The sequence below is a fragment of the Sus scrofa genome, chromosome 1 (assembly GCF_000003025.6).
Source record: "Sus scrofa isolate TJ Tabasco breed Duroc chromosome 1, Sscrofa11.1, whole genome shotgun sequence".
In the NCBI taxonomy this organism is placed as follows: domain Eukaryota; kingdom Metazoa; phylum Chordata; class Mammalia; order Artiodactyla; family Suidae; genus Sus; species Sus scrofa.
The window spans coordinates 270,202,725-270,216,165 of NC_010443.5; the positions used below are offsets into that span (position 1 = coordinate 270,202,725).

Below are 13,441 nucleotides of genomic sequence, written 5' to 3' on the forward strand. Positions count from 1 at the left end.
AAGTTCGAAGGCTAAGGGTCTGATCTGAGCTGTAGCTGCCGGCCTACACCACAGCCACAGCAATGCCAGATCCGAGCTGCATCTGTGACCTACACCACAGCTCATGGCAGCACTGGATCCTCAACCCGCTGAGCGAGGCCAGGGATGGAACCCTCAACCTCATGGTTCCTAATCGGATTCGCTTCCGCTGTGCCACGACGGGAATGCCATAATTTTCTTTTTCTTGTAGCGTCCTTGTAGGCTTGGTATCAGGATAATTCTGGCCTTGTAAAATAAGTGTGGAAGTGTTCCCTCCTCTTTAGGTTTTTGGAGGAGTCGGAGATGCATCAGTGTTCATTTTCCCTTGACCAATTGAATAGCAGTTCAGTCTCCTTATTCGTTATTGGTCTGTTCCGATTTTCTGTTTCTTCGTGATCGAGCCTTGGTATGTTGCGTGTGTCTAGGAGCGTGGACATTGCTTCTGGCGATCTAACCTGCATTTGGTGTGATGCTGTGATTACTTTCCCACGTGAGGGAGTGGTGGTATGCAAATGGCCTTCACTTCAGATCTGCCTCTTGCAGTCTGCACGGTCTAGGGTGGTCATTTCACCTCTGAACTCGTCTTCATCCCTGTCGTGGGGACGCTGCTCTTAACTCCCTGGCTGAGCGAGGAGTAGATTCGTGGGAAAGCTCCTGGCCTATGACCCAGTTTGGGACGTGCTGAAACCGTGGAGTTGTGATGCCAGTAGGACTGTTTAAAACAGTCTTCAAAAACATGTTTTTAATGGCATTGTATTATCAGGTGAAATGCTTTATAAAAGTAAGAAAAGGCTCAGTTCTCTTGTGGCTCAGTGGGTTTGGGATCCAGCGTTGTCACTGCTGTGGTACGGGGTTTGGTCCCTGGCCCGGGCTTCCGCATGCTGGGAGTGCGGCCAAAAAAAATAAAGGGAGAGAAAACAGTGAAGGAGTGTACTGTTTGTACGGAAAAAAATAACTGTCGTATGGTTGAAATTGTAACATTTTCCTTAAAAAAACCTAGAAAATATACATCGAGCTGGACTAAATGACAACAAAGCTTCCATTTTCCTGCACAGCGTCTAAATGCAGGATAAATTAGAACAAGCATGCTTTTAATATTTAAACTTTGTTGAAGTATGATATATATGCTAAAAAAAAATACTCATTTTGTAAGCGTACGACTCAGTGAGTTTCTACTGCGTAAGAACACTTGTACAACCGGCGATGTTACCCAGGCACTTCCAGAAGCTCCTTAAGGCCCCTCCCCTGCAAGTGACTGCAAAGTCTGTCCCTCCTGGGAATCACCAACCACCGTCCTGACCTCTGTCACCATGGAGTATTTCCCCCTTGTTTGAATTTCGTTTTTCTTTCTTTTCTTTTTTTTTTTTTTTTGTCTTTTTAGGCCTGCACCCACGACATATGGAAGTTCCCAGGCTAGGGGTTGAATTGGAGCCGCAGCTGCTGGTCTACACCACAACCACAGCAACGCAGGATCTAAGTCGCAACCCACTGAGTGAGGCCAGGGGTCAAATCTGCATCCTCATAGATACTTATGGGGTTCATAACTGCTGAGCCACAGCTGGAACTCCTGAATTTCTTATATCTGTGGTCATTATGGCTTATTTTACTTAGTATTATGTCTGTGAGATTCATCCTTGTTGCGTGGGGCAGGAATTTTTTCATTTTCTTTCATTCTTCCTCTGTAGCCTGTTTCATCTGGGGATTTTGCCAGAATATTAAGCCCTAATGTCCTGGGGGATCCATCATATATAGTTGAATTAATTTCTCTCTTGCGCATCTAGAATGGTAGTAGCTTTGCAACTTCTTTGGGAGAACTGAGAAGATATCCACTCAGATCATGTTCTGTGGGGATTAACCTCAGAAGCCTGAGAAAGGCTGGGAGCTTTGGCTTCTCCGGGTCTTGGGGTCTGGCAGCTTGCCAGTGTCTTCTAGCAGATGACTTCTAGTCTCTTATCTGGCCTTTTTTTTTTCCTCCCTGGGAGTTCGGGTTTGCCGCGGGCTGTGCCGTCCCACCCAGAAGTGGAAGTCCGGCAGATGCATGGCTGGGCTCCTAGAAAGACAGGGGCAGTCCCAGGACCAGAAAAAGGCGAGGGAGAGAAGGAGCCGAAACCGCAGTGGGCAGAGTAACACAGGCCAGGGCTGCCCAGAGGCATGGAGATTTAGACCCGCAGCCTTGGATTTTGAACAGCTGTTGGCGGGAAGCAGGAGCCAAACCCTCGACCCAGGCAGGGAGAGAACTGGCCTGTACCTGTCGCCTCCGCCCGTCGTGGCGGACTCTCACAGAGCTCCCTTCCTTGAGTGGGAGGGGGGCCAGTAAAATGAGCAGGGTCCCCTTTGATTTTTCTGCTGAAGGTCTGATCCACAGCCTCTCGCCATAGGCGCTTGGTGTTTGCAATTAAACCTACCTAAACCGTTCTTTCTCCTTCTCTGGAATGCACCTTCCAGCAGGCCGTCCAGTCTGCCTCTGGGACCCTTACAGACACATTGGAACGAATCAGATTTCTTGTGTGCTTCCTCCTGCAAACAGTTGTTGCTGTCTTACACATTTCTGTTGAGTCTTCTTCAGCTTTTGGGGCAAGATGTGAAGCACAGCTGTATGTATTACTGAGTGTGCGGAAGCATTGGCTGGCTGGCAGGAAACTCAGTACCATGGTTTTTCAAGCAAGTGAATAAGTTAAACAATCACGTTCACCTCTCCATGTTACTAATTCCACCACTGCACATCTTTTAGGACGACGTGAGGCATAAGGTTCATCTGAACACTTTTGGATTCTTCAAGAATGGGTACATGATGGTGAATGTCAGTAGCCTTTCAGTGAATGAGCCTGAAGGCGCCACAGACAAGGACGCAACTGTAAGTGCCTTTCCAGGAGATCAAGGCTTTTACCCTTTTCTCTTGCTTAGGTGAGACATATCAGAATACAGAGAAAATGAAACTTGTGAGGAGTTCCCTGGTAGCATAGCAGTTAAGGGTCTAGCATTGTTACTGCTGTGACACAGGTTCAATCCCTGGTCCAGGAACTTTTGCATGTTGTGGGTGTGACCATAAGACAAACTTAACTTGTGAGCAGGCATTGGATAGTTTCACTTTTAACACTTAGGTTGTAATTCTTTTTTTTTTTTTTTTTTAGTCTTTTTAAGGCTGCACCCACAGCATATGGAAGTCCCAGGCTAGGGGTCGAATTGGAGCTGCAGCTGCCAGCCTACACCACAGCCACAGCAATGCCGGAGCCAAGCTGCATCTCGACCTACACTCATGGCCACACTGGATTCTTAACCCACCGAGCGGACCAGAGATGGAACCCGCATCCTCCTGGATACTAGTTGGGTTCATTACCGTAGAGCCACGACGGGAACTCCTCAGTTGTAGTTCTTGAATAATTTCCGTAGCAACTGATCCTTCTTACAAAATAAATGTTGAGATAACCGAGAGGAGGCCAGGCCAGGAGAGTCAGCTTTTGCCCGAGGAGTAGGAAAGGGCGGACGCATCGCATGGTTATTTGCTTCTCCTGTTTCTACCCTCTCAGATTGGATTCAGCCTAGACCGTACAAAGAATGATGGATTTTCTTCTTACCTGGTGAGCATCGAAGGCACGACCTGGTCAGTCTCTACTCGCATGCCCAAGACACTGGGAGGGACACCTGCCTCTGTCACTGCTGTTTTCTTGAGGTGGTGGCAGCTTTCACCCACCGTTGTGCTGGGGGAACGCAGCCTGGGCCCCTTATTTGCTTTGTGCCTAAAAACATTTTGTTCTAGTTCTCGTGTGAGTGGATAAGGTGATGTGTAATTGGGTCTTCCTTTCCCAGGATGAAGATGTGGATTATTGTATTTTAAAGAAACAGTTCACCTCTGTCACCCTTCTAATCCTAAACATCTCCAGAAGTGAGTAAGTAAAGCTAATAATCCTTCCGGTCAATCCTTGAGCAGAGTTAGGGGGGATTTGGTAGTGGAGCTAACACTGGGTGTCGGCCCCACGGCAAATACTTTGCTGAGTCCTGGAGATTACAGTCGAGATGGGGCGACAGAGGGCCAGTCCTGGAGGAGTTTATGGATGAGGGAGGCAGCCAGGGCAGCAAGACAGATGATGACAGCGAACTAGGAGTCGGGCAGAGACCGGTTGGAAGAGAAGCGAAGTGTAGGCACGACCAACTTTCTCCAGAACAGACGGCACGGATGAGTAAGAAAGGGAAGAGCACTTCAGGCACCAGGGTGTCATGTGCAAGGGCAGGGCGGCGTGAAATAGCGTGACGCGGTCAGCGGCGCAGGTGCCTCGCAGCCCGCCTGGGGGAGGCAGTGCTGGCAGTGCTCCCCTTGATGCAAGTGGCCCAGCAGGTGGAGGTCACGTGTCTGCCCAGGCATGGGAGCTCGCCGGCCCCCCAGGCAGGATGGGGCAGATAAAATTGGGGTTGCAAGCTGCTACGAGTGTTCGCTGCCCCTCGCGTGCTCCCCAAGGCTTTGCTTTAACATCTTCTTGGCTTTTCATCTCCCGTTGCTCTCCCCACTGCACCACCTTGTGAACACACTGCAGATACTTTGGGGGGAGATGGACACATCAGCACCATATGGGTGCTACGAACTTAAGCTTTAGGGTGAGGCTGCCCGGGGCCTCGTCCCGCTGCCGACCAGCTTTCGGTAGAATGCTTCCGCGTCCGCATCTGCCAAGTGCGGATGGTAGAGTCTGCATCTTGGGCATCCTGGGTCTGCCTGAGATGGTGGCCCTTGAGCTGGTGGACCAATGCCTGGCTTAGGACATTTCACGGTCATAAGCATTTCTTTGAACTCTTCTTCTTCTATCTTATTTGAATACAGAGTGAAAGTAAAATCTCCCCCAGAAGCCGGTACCCAGTTACCAAAGATCATCTTCAACAAGGACGAGAAGGTCCTCGGTCAGAGCCCGGAGCCTGCCCTTAGCCCTGTTTCAGCAGGCAGCCAGACGCAGAAGAAACAAGGTAAGCTGTCAGGTAGAAGCTAGCATTCTCTTTTTTTTTGGATCCTGCTGTATAGATTCTTTTTGTTCCTAACTAAAATCAAATACGATCTTAGCATTTTTTTAATTTTCGAGGTGAACAAATTAAAAAAAAAAAAGTGGGAAAGATGAAAAAAGAATAGTCATCTCTTCTTACTCCCAGTGTTAGAATTTTAGTAATTTATGTTTCCTTCTAAACTTGTTTCCTAAGTGTAAAACATTTGATTTTTTTTTTTTTTAATTTATTTTTTTGCTGTACCTGCAGCACATGGAAGTTCCTGGGCTGGGTGAGGGTTGGATCCGGGCTATGCCTTACCCCCCAGCTGTGGAAACCACAGTGGGAACTCCTAAAACATTCGATTTTTAAAATGCATAGTTGGAGTTCCCTGGTGGCTTAGTGGTTAAAGGACTGGGGGTTGTCCAGTGCTGTGACTTGGGTCACTTGCTGCCGCACAGGTTTAATCCCTGGCCCGATAACTTCCATATGCCACAGGCACAGCCAGAAAATAAAACAAACCCAAAAAATCATAGTCATGTTTATAATTTTATAAATATCCCTGTTCACTTAACGTTAAGATATTTCATACTTATCAGATACCCATTAAATGAATATTGTAACGTGCTCAGCCTTTCACCTTAAGGAGACATATTTCCATTTTGATGCTATCATAAAACATTTCTGAGAGTTCCCTTGTGGTGCAGGGTTAATGATCCAGCATTGTCACTGCTGTGGTGTGGGTTTGATCCCTGGCCTGAAACTTCCACATGCTTTGCGCCTGGCCAAACAAACACGAAACCTTGCCTCAACGATACGCCAATAAAATTTATTAAAAAACAAAAACAAAAAAAAGAAACATTGCTGTATCAGATACCTTTGTTTGTAGAACTTTTTTCTCATGGAGAGCTTAACTTTCTTTAAAGTTTGTTTTATTAAGGTATAGTTGACTTACAGTGTTGTGTCAGTTTCGGCTGTACCGCAGAGCGACCCTGTCATCCCTCCATGTACATCCATCCTCATACTGTCCTCCCTCATGTTCTATCGCAGGTGACGGTGTAGTTCTCTGCTGTACAACAGGACCGCATTGCTTATCCACTCTTTTTGTTTTTATTTATTTACTTTTTGCCCCACCTGCGGCATATGGAGGTTCCCAGGCTAGGGGTCAAATCGGAGCTTCAGCTGCCAACCTATGCCACAGCCACAGCAGTGCCAGATCCGAGCTGTGTCTGCGACCTGCACCACAGCTCACGGCCACGCCAGTTCCTCAACCCACTGACTGAGGCCAGGGATCGAACCCGCATCCTCATGGATCCCGGTGAGGTTTGTTAAGTGCTGAACCAAGACAGGAACGCCTCCGTTTTGTTTTGTTTTTTAATCCTAAGGTGAAGGGCAGAAAGGTTGATTTTAAGTTGCTCTTACTGCCCAGTGCGCTTTTTTCCGTATGTTGATTAGCCAGTTTATATTGGTCATGTCTTTTCTTAACCGTCAGGTTTATCTCATAATTTTATATGGGTTCTTTAAAGATAACTTGCTATTTATTGTGTAATTATTTATATTTTTCCTCAGTTAGTCAAAATTCTAACCCAGATGGGAGGGCACACAGAAGTGTCACATTCGTGTGATGGTAGTTTCGTGTATGTCCACCACCTCCTTGTCCAGGTTCCTTGGGGTCAAATGACCATTCCCTGGGCAGAAAATCTTCTTTGCCCTCTTCTTATTCTGAAACTCTCTGCCTTCCTGCAGGGAGTTTGAGATGCTGTCTTCCTCACAAGGAGTATCTTCAACAGAACTGAGACACAGATGCCCCTCTCTGTTCCATGAAGGAGTCATTAGCAATCCTAGCGCTCCTTTCTGTGCGGAAAAAAGGGTGCTTTAAGCTAATATTATTTGCTGTTTTTCTATGTATGTAAATACATCTCATATATGTATATCTTTTTTTTTTCAAACAATGATGGTTTCAAATGTAATTGCATAGAAAATAAGGGAGGTCATTCTACGTAGCGTCTCTGGCAGTAACTGTACTAGGTGATTTGGGAGTGATTTCCATCTTTGGTGCTGAGTAGTATCTTTTTTTGGGGGGGGGGTCCACATCTGCAGCATGTGGAAGTTCCTGGGCCAGTGATCGGACCCAAGGCACTTCAGTGACCATGCCGGATCCTTAACCTGCTGTGCCACAGGGAACTCCCTGAATATTCTCATTTGTTAGACTACATTTATAATGGAACAGGTTCCTATTTGTGGCTTCTATAGCCCAAGGGTATTTTGGATTCTGAGGAAATGGCAGTTCACATGATAGCATGTGGCCTCCCCTTTTTGATTGTTTGAATTATTTGATATTAGACAAGCTAGAGTCTAATAAAGAGATTCTAAATATCCTTAGGAGCGCTCATGATAATCTCTTCTAAATTGTTCTGATTCCAGACAGTGGAAAGTCCAAAAGGAGTACAGTGGATTCAAAGGTAAGAACTACCCCCACCCTGTGCGCTCAGCTTTGCTGAGTGTAGTGTGTGTAGTTGTGGACTTGCACACACATCCGTCTGCAGGCCTTCTCTTGGGACAGATGACACTCGGACAGCTTGACCGTCAAGTTGAGCGCTGAGCTCTGTAGCCCTGGCGTGAGGAGAGAGGAGGTGTCTGCAGCGCTTGAGGTCGGGGGTTGTCTGGGGAGAGGAGAAGGGAGGGCAGGAAGCGCATCAGCGGCAGAAATGAGCCTCTCGCGAGGCGGGCACTGGCCTGTTGGAAGTAAAAGGTCGTAGGTATTTGCAAGCAGCAGACAGAGGGACCCAAATGGTAGCGAGCCAGAAAATTGAAGGTGTGGAGGCACAGAAAATAGGAAGTCGGCGTGTGTTCTCGATCAGGCTCTAGTGTGAAGCTTAAAGCCAAGGGGGAGGTCGTCGTCCTGATGGGAACTCACAGGGCAGCCTTGAGGAGGGACCGTGAACTTGGAGGGTCTTGGCCGAAGGCTGTCGGGATAATACAGGCCTAGGGCGATGACGGTCTGAGCTGGAGCAGAGCTTTGGAAGGTAAAATAAGGGGGCGCCGTTTGGGGGTGGCGGGAGGGTAGGAGATGAGGTGGATTTTCCCCCCAGAGGGGTAGGGAGTAGAAGTAGCAGAAGGAAAAACGGGCACGTTTGGTTTGGGATGTCTTGGTTTTTCAGTGAAGGGGCATCCAAGTGGCAGTATTTGATTTTGTTTTGTTTTAACAGCTTCATTGAGGTATAATTAATATATAGTACACTGCACATATTTAAAGGGACAGTTCGATGCGTTTTGACTTATGTACTCCTGTGAAACCACCACCAGAACCAAGAGGTGAACACATCCATCAACCTGAGAGTGTCTCCTGCCCCTTTGTCAGCCCCTTGTCCCTAACTAACCACTGATCTGTCGGTTGGCATCTGCCATTTAGCCGAAGCCTTAAGAATAGAGAGGTGCTCCAGTGGGGAATCAGGGGTTACCGGAGAGAGAGGAGGTAGCTGAGAAAAGGAAATGGTTAAAGAATTACCTTATTCTCCGTGAAAGGGGATTTCAAATACCTTGAAAAGATGGGGAATTTCTTTTTCGGAAAGCATTTGCAGACCAGAAAATATATTGAGGCTTTTGGAGTTTGTTTTTTTTTAATTCTTATTTTTATTAGCCTATTTTGTCTACCAGTACTATCCTAAAATAGGCTGTTATGTCTTTTTTTAGGCAACAGGCGAGAAATCCTTTTCCGTTCGTAATAATGATGGGGCAGTTTCATTTCAGGTATGTAGTCTCTTTGGGGAAAGCTTTGTGGAATTTATCTCTGCCATGTAAAAGGGTGTGTTTTGAAAGGAATTTCGACTTTGGGAATAAGAATTTAGATACGCCGCCTGTCCAGTCACTTGAATACGTACGGTAGCTCTTCCTTCCATAGCAGACCTCCAGAGTGGCTCTTATTTACCCACCACGTATCCCATCGTAAGTCTCTGAGAGAGAATAACTTTGCGAATGTGAATGCAAGTGCCAAGACCCCGATTCCAACCCGGCTCTCCCAGCTGTCCCCACAGCTCTGCCTCTTTAATTCCATTCAGAGAGTCCACGGCCGTAGCACCCTGCACACGCCCAGTCTCCCAGGAGTCTGTCGGGAGCACAAAAGTCTACACCTGAAAGGACCCTTGGTGGTCATTTGGGTGGTGCTGTCCCTTCAGAGGTGGGTCATCGAGACCCAGAGGCCCGAGTGACCTGCTCAGCCGTCGCAGTTGCTTCTGGCAGCAGCATGGTTGTGTTGGGTGTGGAGTAGGACTTTGGACTGGCTCTCAGAGCCCACGTACTAGCTGGTGACCTTGGACAACTCACGTAACTTCTGAACCTCTCTCCTTAATCATCTGAAAGTGGAAAATGATGGCCACTGTCTCATACGGTTCTTAGGTGTATTGTAAAAAAATAAAAAATAAAAAAAAATAAAGGGCTTTGTCAAGCACTATACAAATAATCTTGTATCATTAATGTATAAGAATCACTGCCTCTTTTCTAACCAGATTTCATTCCTCGAGGTGTCATTTGCTTAGGGTGAAATGCATGCGTCCTGAGTGCATGTACCCATGTAACCCGCTCAGGAGTCTGTACTGTTGTCACCTCTGAAAGTCCCCCACCCCTGCATCCACTGTCCTGACTTCTTTCACCATAGATTCTTTTGCCCAACAGTTTATATGTTCTGTAAGTTTGGTGACCATCAGTCATTTTTTTTTTTCTTTTTTTTTTAGGGCCACACCTGCGGCATATAAAAGTTTCCAGGCTAGGAATCAAATCAGAGCTGCGGCTGCCAGCCACACCCACAGCCTCAACAACAGCAACACGGGATCTGAGCCACATCTGCACCTGTGTCGTAGCTCAGTGCCAGATCTTTATCCCCCTGAGTGATGCCAGGGATCAGACCTGCACCTTCATGGGCTCCAGTTGGGTTCTTAACCCACTGAGCCACAACGGGAACTCTGAGTGTCGGTGGTAACAGCTAACCGAGAGCTCGTGGGCTGCTCACCTGCCCTGAATCCTCAGCAGCCTCCTGTCTGTCTCAGTGTGGAAGCCCCTGCCCCTCCACTGCCCTCCCAGCCCACGTGGTCTGGCTGCTGTCAATTCTGTGACCTCAGCTCCTGTTTCCTCCCCACCCTGGTTGTTATCTGCTCCAGCCACACAGGCCACCTTGGGCTCTGCTCCAGCTGTACCCGCTGGAGGAATGTTTGTCCCTCGCAATCTGCATGATTCATTTCTTCCTCCTCCAAGTCTTTGCTCAAGTGTTACCTTGTCTACAAAGCTTCCCCCCAGTCACCCTATTTTATTTTATTTTGTTTTTTGTCTTGTAGGGCCACACCTTGTAGGGCATATGGAGGTTCCCAGGTTAGGGGTCCAATTGGAACTGTAGCCACCACCCTACGCCAGAACCACAGCAGCTTGGAATCCGAGCCTGTCTGTGCCCTACACCACAGCTCACGGATCCTTAACCCACTGAGCAAGGCCAGGGATCGAACCCGAATCCTCATGGAGGCTCGTCAGGTTTGCTAACCGCTGAGCCATGACGGAAGCTCCAGAAAGTTGTTTTTTTTAAGTCACAGAAGGAAAGCGTTTGTAGGATATACGTTTGTCAGTTAACTGATGCTTTGTGTCAGGGTGAGAGTCGAGGGGAGAGCAGCACTCGTGGTGATTCGGAGTATTGGTTGAAACAGCCAGTTCACTGGGGTCTCGGGATGCATAAAACAGGCAGCACCTAAGACGGACAGCGTGTTTGTTCTCTGGCTTCTCTCTCCTTGTGGAGGAATCAGTAGGTGGCTCTCGCTGCTCTGCCAGCCGGGGTCCTCCCCGATTTGGACAGTACAGGTTTGGATGGAGTTTCTGCGCCGTCCTCAGCATAGGCGTGATGGTTTATCCACCTGAAGCAGGAAGGGGACTGTCGAGCGTTCTCCCAGCTCTGCAGTTTTCGTTTTTGCTTTATTTTGTTCTGTTTATTTTTCCTTTAAGGGTCAGGTGCCTCCTCCGATCCACCGTGATGGTTCTGTTATTTGGTTTTTTTTAACATTTTTTTTAGAAACTTCATCTGAGTCTTACATTTGGAGTTAAAAGTTACTAACACATTGAGAAAACTTTTCTTTTTCTGGCTGCCTTGGGTGGACAGAAATACATGCTCTCGCTTTACGGTGGTGAGTTTGGGACGTGCTTTAACAGATTAGTTTCAGCTTGAATATTCTTGGTCTTTTATTTCCGTCTTCATGTCAGATGTCTCCCTTTTTCCACCATCCTTTTTAATTTGGAGGCACAGTACATAGAGAAGAGTACATACTACTTACGTTGAGTACAGAGAGTTATAATCACCCTTGTAACCATCACCTGGGACAGGAGACAGGCCATCGCTAACACCCCAGAAACTCCACGTGTCCTCCTGTTTCTTCTCAGCTCTGGAGGAACCTGTCATGAAAAACGTTATCCTAACCACTTCCTCATTTTCTTTACAGTTTACCACCTATGTCTGTAGCCCTAAACCATACATTTTAGGCTTACAGTAAAATGTTCTCTAGAACTGACCAAGGAGTCACATTGTGTGGACTTATTATGTAAATAAAACATTCCTTTCTTTTTTTTTTTCCTTTTTTTGGGCCGCAGCCTTGGCATACAAAAGTTCCCAAGCTAGGGATCCAATCAGAACTGCAGCTGCTGGCTATGCCACAGCCACACAGAATCTGAGCCAAGTCTGCGACCTACACCGCAGCTCACGGCAGCACGGGATCCTTAACCCACTGAGCGAGGCCAGGGATCAAACCCACATCCTCATGGATACTAGTCAATTTGTTTCTACTGCGCCACGAAGGGAACTCCCAAACATTTCTTGATTTATGTTACATTTCATCTGAATGCATGAAATATGTTGAAAACCAAAGAAAAATGTCTCAGTGTAGAAGATGTAGCCTCTGTTACTATGGCCTGAAATCAGACGGGTCATTTTGATGAGAGAATATGGTTCTCTACCTTTATCAGATGAATCTCCCTTTCTTTTTCTTCCTTCCTTCCTTCCTTCCTTCCTTCCTTCCTTCCTTCCCTCCTTTCTTTTTCTTTTTTTTGTCTTTTTAGGGCTGTACCCGAAGCATATGGAAGTTCCCAGGCTAGGGGTCGCATCCAAGCTGCAGCTGCCAGCCTGCACCACAGCCACAGCAGTGCCAGATCCAGGCTGTGTCTGTGACCTACAGCAACACCAGGTCCTTAACCCACTGAATGGGGCCAGGGAACGAACCCACATCCTCAAAGATACTGTTTAGGTTTGTTACCACTGAGCCACAGCGGGAACTCTCTTCTTCTCTTTTCAGAAGGTTTTTTGTTTGTTTCTTTTCTCTTTTGGCTGCACCCACGGCATGTGGAAGTTCCTGGGCCAGAGATCAAACCAGCGCCACAGCGGAGACCCGAGGCGCTGCAGTGACAATGCCTGATCCTTAACCAGCTGAGCCATAAGAGAGCTCCCAGAAGTTTTTGTTTTTACATAGAGAGCAAAACAACCATATATGCTGTCTTGAAGACTAGACAGCTACTTCTTAGGCTAGCTCTGCAAACTCCTGCAAAACCCCGTCTCTGCTGGACAGCGATGTGATAAAGCAAACGTCGGCAGCTGCTCATGGTGGAATCTGTGTCGTGAGTTCATAGGTACTCACTGTACAGTCGCGTCAGCTTTCCTGTTGGCGTGGAACTGTTTGTACCAGGACATTCGGAGGGACATTAGAAAACGTCTGTTTAGACTCTGCTCTGGGAGAGTTCGATTAATTTAAATAAGTGGTCTCTTTTCTCCTGTTCATCGTGTTCATGATTTATTTCTAGGATTTAAACATTTTAGCTGAGGATTTGGCACCTTAATTTTTTTTTCTTCTTCCCTTTCAGTTTTTCTTTAACATCAGCACTGATGACCAAGAAGGCCTGTACAGTCTTTATTTTCATAAATGCCCTGGAAGCAAAATAAGGTCTAATGACAAGTTTTCATTCAGCCTTGATGTGAGTACCACATGGAAGCTGTCCCACATGCGTTTTGTCAGCCGTGTAAGATGTGAGGCATTTCTTTCTTTGTAAGAGTGGTTTGGTTTTGCTTTCGTTTTTTGCTTTTTAGGGCTGAACCCACAGTGTATGGAGGTTCCCAGGCTAGGGGTACCATGGGAGCTGGAGCTGCCGGCCTACACCACAGCCACAGCACCACCAGATCTGAGCCATGTCTGCAACCCACGCGGCAACACCGGATCCTTAACCCACTGAGCAAGGCCAGGGATCGAACCCGAGTCCTCATGGACACTCGTCGGGTTCTTTACTGCTGAGCCACAGTGGGAACTCCCTGTAAGAGTAGTTTTAACAACACTGAAGCAGAGTGAGAGGAAAAGGTGGCCAGAGTAACATTTCTCTTGGTGGGCAGCATGGTTCCGGGGAAGATTCCTAAATGAGAAAATAGAAAGGCATGCGGGATGTTTTTACACTT

The 13,441-nt window shown here is 47.2% G+C and overlaps 1 protein-coding gene and 1 long non-coding RNA gene across 6 annotated transcripts in view; one reads left to right on the forward strand and one right to left on the reverse strand.

Moving 5' to 3' along the window:
- GPR107 (G protein-coupled receptor 107) overlaps window positions 1-13,441 on the forward strand; it is a 65,425-nt gene that overhangs the window by 12,651 nt on the left and 39,333 nt on the right. For both annotated transcript variants that reach the window (XM_021070170.1, XM_021070180.1), the window contains exons 2-8: window positions 2,750-2,872; window positions 3,546-3,596; window positions 3,826-3,905; window positions 4,829-4,968; window positions 7,405-7,442; window positions 8,674-8,730; window positions 12,859-12,969. In XM_021070170.1, the coding sequence (XP_020925829.1) occupies window positions 2,750-2,872; window positions 3,546-3,596; window positions 3,826-3,905; window positions 4,829-4,968; window positions 7,405-7,442; window positions 8,674-8,730; window positions 12,859-12,969 (600 nt within the window). The remainder of the gene's footprint in view (window positions 1-2,749; window positions 2,873-3,545; window positions 3,597-3,825; window positions 3,906-4,828; window positions 4,969-7,404; window positions 7,443-8,673; window positions 8,731-12,858; window positions 12,970-13,441) is intronic.
- LOC102158087 overlaps window positions 1-13,441 on the reverse strand; it is a 28,551-nt gene that overhangs the window by 11,740 nt on the left and 3,370 nt on the right. The window lies entirely within an intron of this gene.